Below are 16,270 nucleotides of genomic sequence, written 5' to 3' on the forward strand. Positions count from 1 at the left end.
CTGGGACACCATGTCTAGCTCCATCCACCAACGCCACGTTGCACCACAGACTGTCCAGAAGTTGGCGGATGCTTTAGTCCAGGTCTGGGAGGAGATCCCTCCGGAGACCATCCACCACCTCATCAGGAGCATGCCCAGGCGTTGTAGGGAGGTCATACAGGCATGTGGAGGCCACACACACTACTGAGCCTCATTTTGACTTGTTTTAAGGACATTACATCAAAGTTGGATCAGCCTGCAGTGTGGTTTTCCACTTTAATTTTGAGTGTGACTCCAAATCCAGACCTCCATGGGTTGATAAATTTGATTTCCATTGCTATTTTTTTTGTGATTTTGTTGTCAGCACATTCAACTATGTAAAGAAAAAAGTATTTAATAAGAATATTTCATTCATTCAGATCTAGGATGTGTTATTTTAGTGTTCCCTTTATTTTTTTGAGCAGTGTATAAACTTTATATGGAGACATGTTTATACTTGCCTCACATATTACGATCCTTATAAAGTAGACACCAAAGGGACTTCTATTGTCTATTTCAACTATTGAGGTTTTATAAAGTTACCCAGCAGCCCCAGGATACCGAAGCCCTTTTAAGAACCTATTTTTAACGAGCCGGTTGTCATGGGATGCCAAATCTATCTAAAGCAGTTTTCATAGAGCCATTAGCAGTGGTTAAATAAAGAGCAGGACAGCTGTGAGGGCTGGCCCACATTACTGAAACAACATGCGCGGACCACAGGATCAGTATACCATGACCTCACCCACTAATGGAAACAACATAGAGATTGATAGAACAACATAGAGATTGATAGAACAACATAGAGATATTGATAGAACAACATAGAGATTGATAGAACAACATAGAGATTGATAGAACAACATAGAGATTGATAGAACCACAGAAATAGGACTTGACTGTTTAAATACTGTTAATATGTTATATCACACAATGGCACATTTACCTCATTCATTTACTTTATTATTATTTTTTTTAATTAAAGTTAAAACAAATAGTAAATGAAAACACATTATTCACTAAAATACATCATGGATAAGATTGTCCAAAATAAACGAGTACAAACATGAATATTTTTGAATAATTTTATATTTTTGACCGTTTGTGAATAATTTTATACCAGGTTGGCAGTGTGTTGCTATAGAGAAAATCAACTGGTTCACATAACATACTGCATATGCTTCAGACACGTTGATCTAAACATAGTTTTTGAGAGGAATATGTCAGCTAAATGAAATGAATGATAAATATGATGTGAAGTGATCGTCGAAATAATCACAGTCCAACGTCTGTTCTTCACAGTTCCTCAAGGCATTGTCCAGCTGAAAATCAAACCAGAAAGAGAAGAGGGATGTCAATGATTCATTTCTATTCATTACAGTAACACACTAGTATGTGGCATCTTCTAATTGGTTTCAAATGTTGTCCGTTTGTAATGAATTTTTCTCTTAATAGAAGCTCACAAAAAAATTAAAGACATGGATTTATTTTATTTTTTTAACTAGTTAAACACAAGTTAAAAACAATATTATTTTCTATGACGGCCTAGGAACAGTGGGTTAACTGCCTGTTCAGGGGCAGAACGACAGATTTGTACCTTGTCAGCTCGGGGGTTTGAACTTGCAACCTTCCGGTTACTAGTCCAACGCTCTAACCACTATGCTAACCTGCCACCCCGGTCAAAGTTTTGGTAGATTTATGTCAAATAAATATATCATTTTGTCATTGAATTCTTTCTGCTTGATGTTTTGTCTTTGTTTTTTGTCTTTTCAGGGGGTTGAAATGAAACGCTGATGGCAGTCAGTTACAGCAATGGACTCCAGCCGGACCTTCCCGACCCCTCCCAGCCTCCCCCTCCCCTGCTGCCCAAACCAGACAAGGCCAATGCCCGGCTGCAGAAACTCATCAAGAAGAGTGCCAAGAAGAAAGCCCGACCCTCCCAGACTCCCATCCCCTTCCGCTCCTGTCTGTCCCCCGTACACGAAGCTTCGGACCTCGAGCACAGCGACACACACTCGACTCCTCCCCGGTCACCGGACTTCAGTTTCCCCATTAGGCCTCTGTATGATCCACACCCCCCCTCTCCGTTCTCGTTCCCCCCCAGTGGTCCATATGGTAACAATCCTTACGGCCAGACAGGGGTCTTTCCCCCACTGGACTACACCGCTCCCATGCAGACATCAGAGAACCAGGTGGCGCCCCTCTTTGAGTGCTCGTCGTTTATGTTTGACGATGACGACACAGAAAGTATGATGCCACCCTCGCCTCCGCCACCCCCACCCCCACCCCCACCCGTACCTGAGTTCTCACAAGGCCCTGCAGTTCATCTGTATGACTTGTATTCATCTGTAGCACTGAATTCGTCTGGGTCGGTGGCCACGGCAACAGTAGCTCCAGACTCAGTCCCCAGTGTACCACAGTCAACTCCCCCAACTCCATGTTCCCCTAAGATATCAACTCATGTTATGACTCTTTCCCCACCAGTACCTAGTGGTCCGAGCCTGGGTCCGGTTCTGGCACCATTACCCGCTCAGGTCCAAGTTCCAGTCCCACCTCCTGCTCCAGTACTGATGTCAGCGCCAACCCTTCAGACACAACCTCTGACCTCAACCCATCAGGTGACGACACCCAGTAAGCCAAAGGATGAGGCTCCAAAGACCACACCAGTTTTGGTCACTAATAACCTTGGTTCTGAAGATCACATTATGAACAAAGTGGCTTCCAAGAGGGTCAGCACGCAAATAAATCAAGCTAATTCCCATAAAGTCAAACCGTCTGACGTCGTCCCACAAACAATGATTTACACATCCAAGGCAACGTTTTACGAAATCTCCAAGCCTGCACTTCCAGACATAACAGGAGTGAATATATTGTATCAAGGAGCATCGTTATCCACTATACACAGGGAGAAATCACCAATGACTTGTCACCAAAGTGAGCCGGCTATCCCATATAAAGTTTCCGTGGCAAAGACCCCTTCTGGAAGATCGAAAACACCCTCACACCATCCCACAATGGGAAGACTGACACCTGTTTTTGAGATATCGAAAGCCAATCCACTCCTGTTCGCTGCAAGTCCAGTCTTCTTCTCCTCTCGGGATGTGCACGCCTCGGTCGTAAACACAGAGACAGAGAAATACAAGTCACCAATGACTGTTACCAGTGCTCTCTCAGCAGCAACCGAACAACTGAAACCAATTGGATCTCGTTCAGATACAGACATATTCCAAAATAATGGAATTACAACTACCATGGGAGGATCTATGGCTAATTTATCTTCTATGTTCAGCTCCTGTCAGGATGTACACGTCACACAGAGATTCAAGTCGCCAATGGCTATTACCAGTACAGCCCAAACACCCTCAGCAATAACTGTTAACAGTAGAGTTAAATCTCCCTCAACAATACATGTAACCAGTACAGCCCAAACACCCTCAGCAATACCTCTTAACAGTAGAGTCAAATCTCCTCCTTCAATGCCTGTTACCACGACAAGCAATATTCCCTCAGCTGCAGCAGAAGCACTAAAACCAATAGGATCTAACTCTGACAAACATTTACAAGGTCTGACCAGTGTTGAAAGAAGTACAACTCAGACTAATGGAATAACAACCAACATGGAACGGTCTATGGCTACGATATCTTCTGCATTCAGCTCCTATCAAGATGTACATGCTTTGGTTGTAAACAAAGAGACACACAGATACAAGGAGATACAGGATACAACTACTATGCTCGGATTTATGACTAATATATCACATGCCTTCAGCTCCTATCAAGATGTACATGCCTCAGTCATAAACACACAGAGACACAAGTCACCCATGCCTGTTACGTGTAGAGTTAAATCTCCCCCGGTGATGACTGTTACCAGTACAGCCCAAACTCCCCTAGCAATTCCTGTTGCCAGCAGAGTCAAATCACCCCCATCAATGCCAGTTAACAGTACAGTCAAATCTCCCCCATCAATGCCTGTTACAAGTGCAGCCCAAACTCGCTCAACAGCCACTGAACAACCAAAATCAGCTGGTTCTGCCAGTGCCGGCTCAGTGGAACTTTCACAAGGTGATAGAAATAGGAACCAGACTAGTGGAAGTACAACCACCACTGAAAGATCTATGGCTGAGAGAACTCCCAATGAGATTCTAGCATCAAAGATCGCTGCACGTGACATTGCAGTTTCCAAGCCAAAAGTAAAGTTTACAGAACCTCATATGCAGAAAGATAAGATGGATGAAACAACTGAATATGGAATCCCACCTGAGTATCAAAAGCAACAGACCCCATTGTCCACCAAAGGGATACCAAAGATAGCTTCAAATGGATTCAAAGCGCCAACCATTTCAGCTCCACCAAACGGACCCACTGTGCCAATGATCTCAGCACAACCACCTCCAAACACTGTGCTAACGCCAATGATTTCAGCACAACCACCTCCAAACACTGTGCTAACGCCAATGATTTCAGCACAACCACCTCCAAACACTGTGCTAACGCCAATGATCTCAGCACAACCACCTCCAAACACTGTGCTAACGCCAATGATCTCAGCACAACCACCTCCAAACACTGTGCTAACGCCAATGATCTCAGCACAACCACCTCCAAACACTGTGCTAACGCCAATGATTTCATCACCTCAATCTCCATTGACCCCTAGATACCCAGACTCTCCTATAATTGGCTTACGTAAAGTTCTGGCACCATTGATAGAGCATAAAAAGACCCCTACATCCCAAAAAACTAAAACACGGTCAACATATTACGGACTGACTCCGGCTGAGTATGTTGCCTATGGTGGGATCCGGACATACTACGGTCCTTCTGGACCTAAAGCTAACGAATCAACACCATCACCACCCACAGCACAGACTAATGGATTACCAAATGGGCCTCGTCCTCCTTTCATCTCTAAACCTGAAACATCCCCCGTAGGATCAAACACACCCAGCAGAGAACAACAGAAACCTACCTTGCAAGGGCTGCATTCTACTGTTCCGGCACCTTCACTTTCAACACCTTTAGCTGCAACTGGCTGTTCTCAGACGCCGACGGATAAGGCAGCCATATTTAAACCCAATACATCAGATGTTAACAAATCCGAAGCACCTGCTTATGCAATACAACCTGATATAACACCCGTTGTGGACATAACAAAACCTGAACTTCTATTGGCCCTCGGACAGTTAACTCTTCCACCAGCCACCAGTGAAGTCCCCACACCAATGGCCTCTCATTCTGAGGTTCCAAGACGGGCACATAAAGCAGGTGTGGTACACACAACCAGACCAGCTCCATTTCAGCTAAATGAAACTCCTTCATTCCCGATGGGTAGGAATGTTGTGTCAAAGTCGCTGTTTCCTTTCAGCATTCCAAATGCTGAAGTTTCACAAAATTCAACTGTAGCAAATATTCCCCGACACAGTGGAAAGTCAGAGGCAGATCCCACAGTCATGCATCTTTCTATCAAGGCTAATATTAGCACAGACACTAAACTACCCAGAAAACCTGTCATAGGAGTCCCCAACAACCCTGATATCGGAAGCCAACTCCCCAGCCAACCTACCACAGCAACTATACTACCAGGCAAGCCTACCATAGACACCAAACTACCTAGCAAGCCTAGTGTGCCAACCATAAGAACTCAACTCTCTCATACACCTACTATTGAAACACCTACCATTGAAACAGGAACCCAAGTCCTCACCAAACCTACTATAGAAAACCAACATTCATGCACACCTATCACTGGAACTAAACTTCCTAGCCCACCTACCAAAATAGCCCAACTTCCCAGCCCACCTATCATAGTAGCCCAACTTCCCAGCTCACCTATCATAGTAGCCCAACTTCCCAGCTCACCTATCATAGCAGCTCAACTTCCCAGCCCACCTAGCATAGTAGCCCAACTCTCTAGCACGCCTAGCATAGAAGCCCAACTCCCCAACGAGCATTTAATAGAACCTGTACAACCTGGCAAGTCTACTCCAGAAAATATTCTGCCCAGTATCATGCAGTACCATGCAAACCGTACCAGGAAGCATTTTGTAGAAACCAACTCCCACAAAGCAATTGAATGCAGACAATCTACAAAATCTACCATTGATGGAAAACCTTCCACCAAGTCCACTACTGAAACGAGATTCTCAGCCAGCTCTACGAACGAAGGTAAACAATTTACAAACCCTATTGTAGCAAATGGAGCTTGGCTGAAACCATGCCTAGAGCCTACACGTACTAACTCAACTATCATAAGTGCACAGCCATCCACAGAAATTAGATCCCCAGTAAGCCCTACTTTACAAGCTAAGCATTTTACAAAGCCTGTTAACAACAATAGTTCCTCTCCAAAACCTGTCCCACATACTAACAGGCCTATAATAATTGTACAACCTCCCACACCTCCCATAATAGAGGCCGTACCTCCCTCAACCCCTGCTTTAGAAACTAAACCCTTTACAAAATATGTTGCAGAAGCTAAAGCCTCACCAAAATCCCTTGAACCTGTCTGGGCTAATATAACTACCAGAAATGTACAACCTTCAACAAAACCTACCGCAGACTCTTTTAGCCCTACTATTGAAGCTAAACCCTTTATGGAGCCCGTCGTAGAAGCTAGCGCCTCCCCAAAACCGGTCTCAGTGCTTCCTAACAAACCTACCATAAAAGTCCTACCTTCTACACCGCCACGTAGACATAACAGACCATGGTCAACAACACCTATGGAACCTAAAGCTGTTACAGAACCTAACCATGCAACAAATAAGCCTACCGTAAATGTACAACCTTCAACAGAACCTACTAGAGAAACTAGACCCTGCTTCAGCCCTACTGTTGAAGCTATACCCATTATACAGCACAATATGGAAACTAGAGTCTTTGCTAAATCACCCCCAGAGCCTAAACCAGCTAACAAGCCTACCATAAATGTACAACCTTCAACAGAACATACTAGAGAAACTAGACCCTGCTTCAGCCCTACTGTTGAAGCTATACCCATTATACAGCACAATATGGAAACCAGAGTCTTTGCTAAATCACCCCCAGAGCCTAAACCGGCTAACAAGCCTACCGTATATGTGCCACCTTCCCCAAAGCCCATAGAAAGAGAAACCACCTTAAGCCCTTTTATTGAAGCTAAACCCTTTCCACAGAATAATACGGAAACTAGAGACTTCACAAAACCTGCACCAGAACCTAAACCAGCTAACAAGCCTACCATAAATGTACAACCTTCAACAACACCTACTATAGAAAGTAGATCCTGCATCAGCCCTACTGTTGAAGCTAGACCTGCTGCAAAGGTTATGGCATCAAGAAGTTGCTTTAGTCCCACTAGACCTTGGTTAAACCCTTCTACCGAAGCTAAACCCTTGACGAAGCATGACATTGAAGCTATTGCCTCCCTAAAACCGACACCAGAGCCTAAATCGACTAACACCACTTCCACAAAGCCTGCTATAGAACGTATATCGTCCCCAACCCCAACCGCTGCCGTAGACACTGTGATAACACTACCTGCCGTTACCAAAGTGATTGACTGTTCCAATCCTGCCTCTCTGCCTCAGGCCTCAGCCTCTGTAAAAGCCCCGTCCACAAACAGAGGAATGTCATCGCCATCTCAGCCAAAGACTGGACAGACAGAGACAGACACAATGGAAGATGTGGAAGCCAATGCATCAGGTGCACAGGGGAAAGCAGCCAGACGTCAAGAGACACCCTGTACGAAGCCTACGATATCAACTGCATCTTCGACTGTTGACAATGTAGACAAAGTAGACAAGCCCCAAGCTTCAACCGCTAAACCTAGCCTTGCTAACGCTGCACTGAATGCAATGAAACCTAAAAGTATGAAGACCATGTTCAGTGGCTGGTCGCGCCTCAAAAAACACATGGTCGTTGAACCAGAGGAACCTCAGTTCCCGGAGCCAGAGCCCGAATCTGTCCGCAGGGATGGCGCCATCTACAGTAAGAACACTGACCAGGCCAAATCCAGTCAAGCTTCTTCAGCAAAAGTCAAAGACCACTCTGAGAAGGGCAAAGAAGTGCTGAAGGAGACAGAGGCGCCCAGAGCAATGAAGATGTGGGACGCCATGCTCTTCCACATGTTCTCTACCAAGGAAGCAATCATGCAGCAGATCAAAGCTAGCAAAGCTCCCGACGGTTCCGACAAGAAGAAAGACCAGAGAGAGCAGACCAATAAGACACGGAAAGTCAATCAGCAGAAAGAGAATGAGATGGAGGTCGTCCCCTCTTTTGCCAGTCGCCTGCCGCTCCTCCTCTACAGTCCGCGCTTTGATGCCAGAAAGATTAAAGAGGCTGCAGAGAAGCCGCTGGTGAAGATGTCAGCTGCGTTCCAGAGGGGGCTGATTAACCGCAAAAATCAGGATGGGGAAGGGAAGGACTTTAATAAAACTGCCAGGGGATTCGGTTCCTCAAGAACAACTGATGTCTGACTTTGAAATCACACCAGAATATTACTGCTCAATCTTCTCATTAAGTAGATGAATAAACCTCAAACAATTGATTTCAGTTATCATATAGCTAGAGATCTGTATGTTAAATAAGCTTCTGATCAAGGGCTGCAGTGCAGTAGGCTATGCCAGGATATTTACTTCAATATGGTGTTTAAACTAAGATTTTTAACTATGATCATGAGCTTTTAAGACAATGATGTTGGATGCATGCAGACGGCTCATTACATCTTTATTGCGCCATAGAACGATGTTGTATTTTTTTTAAGCATTGCTTGTGTCTTAGTCTTAGAGTGTTCACCCTGGGTGAGGTTAGGAGTAGAGTGTCTGATGACAGTGTGTAATAAATAGGGCTTGTACATTCCTGGATTGATGCAACGGAAGGGCATTGGATGACAGAGCAGTGTAGCTGTGAGAGAGGTGGAGCCTAGCTAGAGGTGGAGCCTAGCTAGATGTGGAGCCCAGCTAGAGGTGGAGCCTAATTAGAGGTGGAGCCTAGCTAGAGGTAGAGCATTATTAGAGGCTGGGCCTAGTTAGAGGTGGAGCCTAGCTAGAGGCGGAGCCTAGCTAGATGTGGAGGCTAGCTAGATGTGGAGCCTAGCTAGAGGTGGAGCCTAGCTAGAGGTGGAGCCTAGCTAGAGGTGGAGCCTAGCTAGAGGTGGAGCCTAGCTAGAGGTGGAGCCTAGCTAGAGGCGGAGCCTAGCTAGAGGTGGAGCCTAGCTAATAGGGGTATATACACCAGACTCGAGGGAGAACTCTAACTTTGAACTTAACACCATAAAATGTGACTGCATGCAACGTTTTTAAAGTCAGTGGAAGTTTTCCCTCTGGTGTTTATAACTCTATAGTGGAGCTATGGGAGGGGCACAGCTACAAAAGTTGGACATACAGGGGGAGAAGGTGTGGCTTCAATAGAAGGCAGCAGAAGGATACGTAGGCCCGACTGGAAATGACAACACATAAACAGTTGGTTTGAAAAGCACTTTCAGTTTGCAGGTTGGTTGAAAATATATTTAAATAGCAAATGGAATGTATTAATGTCATGTCAAATGTCCAGTAGGAGGAGGGAGACAGTTTTTAGATACGTTGGAGATTCTCTGAGCAGAAGAAAGGGCAGAGAAAAAACAGATGGACATGTATCCTTATGGGACATGATGATAGTACATGTATCCTTATGGGACATGATGATAGGACATGGATCCTTATGGGACATGATGATAGGACATGTATCCTTATGGGACATGATGATAGCACATGGATCCTTATGGGACATGATGATAGGACATGTATCCTTATGGGACATGATGATAGGACATGGATCCTTATGGGACATGATGATAGCACATGGATCCTTATGGGACATGATGATAGGACATGTATCCTTATGGGACATGATGATAGGACATGGATCCTTATGGGACATGATGATAGGACATGGATCCTTATGGGACATGATGATAGGACATGGATCCTTATGGGACATGATGATAGGACATGTATCCTTATGGGACATGATGATAGCACATGGATCCTTATGGGACATGATGATAGGACATGTATCCTTATGGGACATGATGATAGGACATGGATCCTTATGGGACATGATGATAGCACATGGATCCTTATGGGACATGATGATAGGACATGTATCCTTATGGGACATGATGATAGGACATGGATCCTTATGGGACATGATGATAGGACATGGCTCCTTATGGGACATGATGATAGGACATGGGTCCTCATTGGGACGATGATAGGACATGGGCCTTATGGGACATGATGATAGGACATGTATCCTTATGGGACATGATGATAGGACATGGATCCTTATGGGACATGATGATAGGACATGTATCCTTATGGGACATGATGATAGGACATGGATCCTTATGGGACATGATGATAGGACATGGGCCTTATGGGACATGATGATAGGACATGGATCCTTATGGGACATGATGATAGGACATGTATCTTTATGGGACATGATGATAGGACATGTATCTTTATGGGACATGATGATAGGACATGGGCCTTATGGGACATGATGATAGGACATGGGCCCTCATTGGGACATGATGATAGGACATGTATCTTTATGGGACATGATGATAGGACATGTATCTTTATGGGACATGATGATAGGACATGGGCCCTCATTGGGACATGATGATAGGACATGGGTCCTTAAGGGACATGATGATAGGACATGGATTGCTTTGTGATGAATGTCTTCAATGGTGCAGAATGGATAAGAATGAAGGAATGTAAGATAAAGGTGCTTCATGCAATAAACTACAGAAGGGTCATCGTGATACAGGAAGCTGTGTAATAAACTACAGAAGGGTCTTTGTGATACAGGAAGCTGTGTAATTAACTACAGAAGGGTCATCGTGATACAGGAAGTTGTGTAATAAACTACAGAAGGGTCTTCGTGATACAGGAAGCTGTGTAATAAACTACAGAAGGGTCTTTGTGATATAGGAAGCTGTGTAATAAACTACAGAAGGGTGATCGTGATACAGGAAGCTGTGTAATAAACTACAGAAGGGTCATCGTGATACAGGAAGCTGTGTAATAAACTACAGAAGGGTCTTGGTGATACAGGAAGCTGTGTAATAAACTACAGAAGGGTCATCGTGATACAGGAAGCTGTGTAATAAACTACAGAAGGGTCATCGTGATACAGGAAGCTGTGTAATAAACTACAGAAGGGTCTTGGTGATACAGGAAGCTGTGTAATAAACTACAGAAGGGTCATCGTGATACAGGAAGTTAAGTAGATAAGTGACACTGAAAGTTAATTTGTTAAATGATAAAGACACAGTTGGTGTTTTAAAATAAGCTTTTGATAATTTTGTTGCTGGAATAGATCTAATGAGCATTAAAACATGTTTTTTAAGCTTTAAAGGTTTATTCTTCTGTAAGGAACTTTTGAGAATTTGTGGCATATTTTTTATTTATTTAAGATGTCTATTTTTGTTATAGCTATCTGATGCTTCTCAGGTCTTTGTTTAATGAAATCATTTCTCATTGATAAATAACAGGGGTGTGTCCCCGTGAGCCAACCATAACCACACTGCTGCTTTAGACTTGTTGGTATAGAATTGGCTCGACTCACAAGTGTGCAGTAATAAAAAGGATTGTGGCGCCCCGGGGGTCAAAACTGAAGAAGGAAAAACCTCTATTGATTGTGTATACGGGACATTATTTTGTATAGACGTGTCCAGTATAGAATGATGTTGCCAGTCGTGTGATTAACTCAATTATTGCTTTATTGTCTACATGTTTACATTGAAGTAAACTCTACGCTGTTCTATCAGTTTCCTGTGGGTTTTTATTTAGTCTTGTACCATTATTGATGTGGTTTGTGACACATTAGTTCCTAGTTGATTGAGAGATGACCATTAGTCTATGATCTAGTACTGGTAGATCTAGTACTGGTATATCTAGTACTGCTAGTCTACGATCTAGTACTGCTAGTCTACGATCTAGTACTGCTAGTCTAAGATCTAGTACTGCTAGTCTATGATCTAGTACTGGTAGATCTAGTACTGCTAGTCTATGATCTAGTACTGCTAGTCTATGATCTAGTACTGGTAGATCTAGTACTGCTAGTCTAAGATCTAGTACTGGTAGATCTAATACTGGTAGATCTAGTACTACTAGTCTAAGATCTAGTACTGGTAGATCTAGTGCTGGTAGATCTAGTACTGGTAGATCTAGTACTGCTAGTCTAAGATCTAGTACTGGTAGATCTAATACTGGTAGATCTAGTACTACTAGTCTAAGATCTAGTACTGGTAGATCTAATACTGGTAGATCTAGTACTGGTAGATCTAGTACTGGTAGATCTAGTACTGGTAGATCTAGTACTACTAGTCTAAGATCTAGTACTATTAGTCTAAGATCTAGTACTGCTAGTCTATGATCTAGTACTGGTAGATCTAGTACTGGTAGATCTAGTACTACTAGTCTAAGATCTAGTACTATTAGTCTAAGATCTAGTACTGCTAGTCTATGATCTAGTACTGGTAGATCTAGTACTGGTAGATCTAGTACTGGTAGATCTAGTACTGGTAGATCTAGTACTGCTAGTCTATGATCTAGTACTGGTAGATCTAGTACTGCTAGTCTATGATCTAGTACTGGTAGATCTAGTACTGGTAGATCTAGTACTGCTAGTCTATGATCTAGTACTGCTAGTCTACGATCTAGTACTGCTAGTCTATGATCTAGTACTGCTAGTCTATGATCTAATACTGGTAGATCTAGTACTGCTAGTCTATGATCTAGTACTGCTAGTCTATGATCTAGTACTGGTAGATCTAGTACTGCTAGTCTAAGATCTAGTACTGGTAGATCTAGTACTACTAGTCTAAGATCTAGTGCTGGTAGATCTAGTACTGGTAGATCTAGTACTGGTAGATCTAGTACTACTAGTCTAAGATCTAGTGCTGGTAGATCTAGTACTGGTAGATCTAGTACTGGTAGATCTAGTACTACTAGTCTAAGATCTAGTGCTGGTAGATGTAGTACTGGTAGATCTAGTACTGGTAGATCTAATACTGGTAGATCTAGTACTACTAGTCTATGATCTAGAACTGCCATATAGTAGAAGAGAATCCCAATCACTTGGTTGCATGCCAAGGCGTGACTGCTAAGGAACTACTACTAAATACCATAGAATTGCAACTAACAGACCTCTCCCTCCTGGACAGACATGGTGGGTGATACATTACTAACAGACCTCTCTCTCTCTCCTGGACAGACATGAAGAAACATTAGTAACAGACCTCTCTCTCTCTCCTGGACAGACATGATGATACATTACTAACAGACCTCTCTCTCTCTCCTGGACAGACATGGTGATACATTACTAACAGACCTCTCTCTCTCTCCTGGACAGACATGATGATACATTAGTAACAGACCTCTCTCTCTCTCTCCTGGACAGACATGATGATACATTAGTAACAGACCTCTCTCTCTCTCTCTCCCTCCTGGACAGACATGATGATACGTTACTAACAGACCTCTCTCTCTCTCCTGGACAGACATGATGATACATTAGTAACAGACCTCTCTCTCTCTCTCCTGGACAGACATGATGATACATTAGTAACAGACCTCTCTCTCTCTCTCCTGGACAGACATGATGATACATTAGTAACAGACCTCTCTCTCTCTCTCTCCCTCCTGGACAGACATGATGATACATTACTAACAGACCTCTCTCTCTCTCCTGGACAGACATGATGATACATTAGTAACAGACCTCTCTCTCTCTCTCCTGGACAGACATGATGATACATTAGTAACAGACCTCTCTCTCTCTCTCTCCCTCCTGGACAGACATGATGATACGTTACTAACAGACCTCTCTCTCTCTCTCCTGGACAGACATGATGATACATTACTAACAGACCTCTCTCTCTCTCTCTCCCTCCTGGACAGACATGATGATACATTAGTAACAGACCTCTCTCTCTCTCTCCTGGACAGACATGATGATACATTACTAACAGACCTCTCTCTCTCCTGGACAGACATGATGATACATTAGTAACATACCTCTCTCTCTCTCTCCTGGACAGACATGATGATACATTACTAACAGACCTCTCTCTCTCTCCTGGACAGACATGATGATACGTTACTAACAGACCTCTCTCTCCTGGACAGACATGATGATACATTACTAACAGACCTCTCTCTCTCTCTCTCCTGGACAGACATGATGATACATTACTAACAGACCTCTCTCTCTCTCCTGGACAGACATGATGATACGTTACTAACAGACCTCTCTCTCCTGGACAGACATGATGATACATTACTAACAGACCTCTCCCTCCTGGACAGACATGATGATACATTACTAACAGACCTCTCTCTCTCTCTCTCTCCTGGACAGACGTGATGATACATTACTAACAGACCTCTCTCTCTCTCCTGGACAGACATGATGATACATTACTAACAGACCTCTCTCTCTCCTGGACAGACATGATGATACATTAGTAACAGACCCCTCTCTCTCTCCTGGACAGACATGATGATACGTTACTAACAGACCTCTCTCTCTCTCTCTCCTGGACAGACATGATGATACGTTACTAACAGACCTCTCTCTCTCTCTCTCCAGGACAGACATGATGATACGTTACTAACAGACCCCTCTCTCTCTCCTGGACAGACATGAAGATACATTACTAACAGACCTCTCTCTCTCTCCTGGACAGACATTATGATACATTACTAACAGACCTCTCTCTCTCTCCTGGACAGACATGATGATACATTACTAACAGACCTCTCTCTCTCTCCTGGACAGACATGAAGATACATTACTAACAGACCTCTCTCTCTCTCCTGGACAAACATTATGATACATTACTAACAGACCTCTCTCTCTCTCCTGGACAGACATGAAGATACATTACTAACAGACCTCTCTCTCTCTCCTGGACAGACATGAAGATACATTACTAACAGACCTCTCTCTCTCTCTCTCCTGGACAGACATGATGATACATTACTAACAGACCTCTCTCTCTCTCCTGGACAGACATTATGATACATTACTAACAGACCTCTCTCTCTCTCCTGGACAGACATGATGATACATTACTAACAGACCTCTCTCTCTCCTGGACAGACATGAAGATACATTACTAACAGACCTCTCTCTCTCTCCTGGACAGACATGAAGAAACATTACTAACAGACCTCTCTCTCTCTCTCTCCTGGACAGACATGATGATACATTAGTAACAGACCCCTCTCTCTCTCTCCTGGACAAACATGATGATACATTACTAACAGACCTCTCTCTCTCTCCTGGACAGACATGATGATACATTACTAACAGACCTCTCTCTCTCTCCTGGACAGACATGATGATACATTACTAACAGACCTCTCTCTCTCTCTCCTGGACAGACATTATGATACATTACTAACAGACCTCTCTCTCTCTCCTGGACAGACATGATGATACATTACTAACAGACCTCTCTCTCTCTCCTGGACAGACATGATGATACATTACTAACAGACCTCTCTCTCTCTCTCCTGGACAGACATGATGATACATTACTAACAGACCTCTCTCTCTCTCCTGGACAGACATGATGATACATTACTAACAGACCTCTCTCTCTCTCTCTCCTGGACAGACATGATGATACATTACTAACAGACCTCTCTCTCTCTCCTGGACAGACATGATGATACATTACTAACAGACCTCTCTCTCTCTCCTGGACAGACATGATGATACATTACTAACAGACCTCTCTCTCTCTCCTGGACAGACATGATGATACATTACTAACAGACCTCTCTCTCTCTCCTGGACAGACATGATGATACATTACTAACAGACCTCTCTCTCTCTCTCCTGGACAGACATGATGATACATTACTAACAGACCTCTCTCTCTCTCTCCTGGACAGACATGATGATACATTACTAACAGACCTCTCTCTCTCTCTCTCCTGGACAGACATGATGATACATTACTAACAGGATGTAAGTAAGTCTTACTTGATTTCCCGTTTGTGTGCTCGTTGTAATCATCATCACCGACGACAACCTTCTCATACTTGCCGTGAGCCATCATCACAAATTTGTACTTTTTACCAGAGGAAGCTCCCTAGAAAAGAGTTCGATATTGCAGTGAAAAAAATATTCTGTCTACAATTTGTACAAATGCAGGTATGAATCATTTCAATTTATTATTTTAAAAAAGTTACATACTTTTACATACAAA

General features: G+C 43.4%; 2 protein-coding genes across 6 annotated transcripts in view; one reads left to right on the top strand and one right to left on the bottom strand.

The window, feature by feature from the left end:
* Positions 1 to 965: 965 nt before the first annotated feature.
* The window catches only part of LOC110516876 (caldesmon, smooth muscle), an 87,539-nt gene continuing 72,234 nt past the window's right edge, over positions 966 to 16,270 (bottom strand). For all 5 annotated transcript variants that reach the window (XM_036981593.1, XM_036981595.1, XM_036981592.1 and 2 more), the window contains 2 exons: positions 16,045 to 16,153; positions 966 to 1,337 (listed from right to left, as the gene is read on the bottom strand). In XM_036981593.1, coding sequence (XP_036837488.1) covers positions 1,312 to 1,337; positions 16,045 to 16,153 — 135 coding nt within the window. In that variant the 3' untranslated portion in view covers positions 966 to 1,311. The remainder of the gene's footprint in view (positions 1,338 to 16,044; positions 16,154 to 16,270) is intronic.
* Positions 1,316 to 11,809, top strand: LOC110518938 (mucin-2). Its single transcript, XM_036981591.1, has 2 exons — positions 1,316 to 1,406; positions 1,789 to 11,809. Exon 2 carries the CDS (start codon positions 1,809 to 1,811, stop codon positions 8,469 to 8,471), a length of 6,663 nt encoding a protein of 2,220 aa, XP_036837486.1. The 5' UTR covers positions 1,316 to 1,406; positions 1,789 to 1,808; the 3' UTR covers positions 8,472 to 11,809.

Source organism: Oncorhynchus mykiss, chromosome 6 (assembly GCF_013265735.2).
Source record: "Oncorhynchus mykiss isolate Arlee chromosome 6, USDA_OmykA_1.1, whole genome shotgun sequence".
Classification (NCBI taxonomy): Eukaryota; Metazoa; Chordata; class Actinopteri; order Salmoniformes; family Salmonidae; genus Oncorhynchus; species Oncorhynchus mykiss.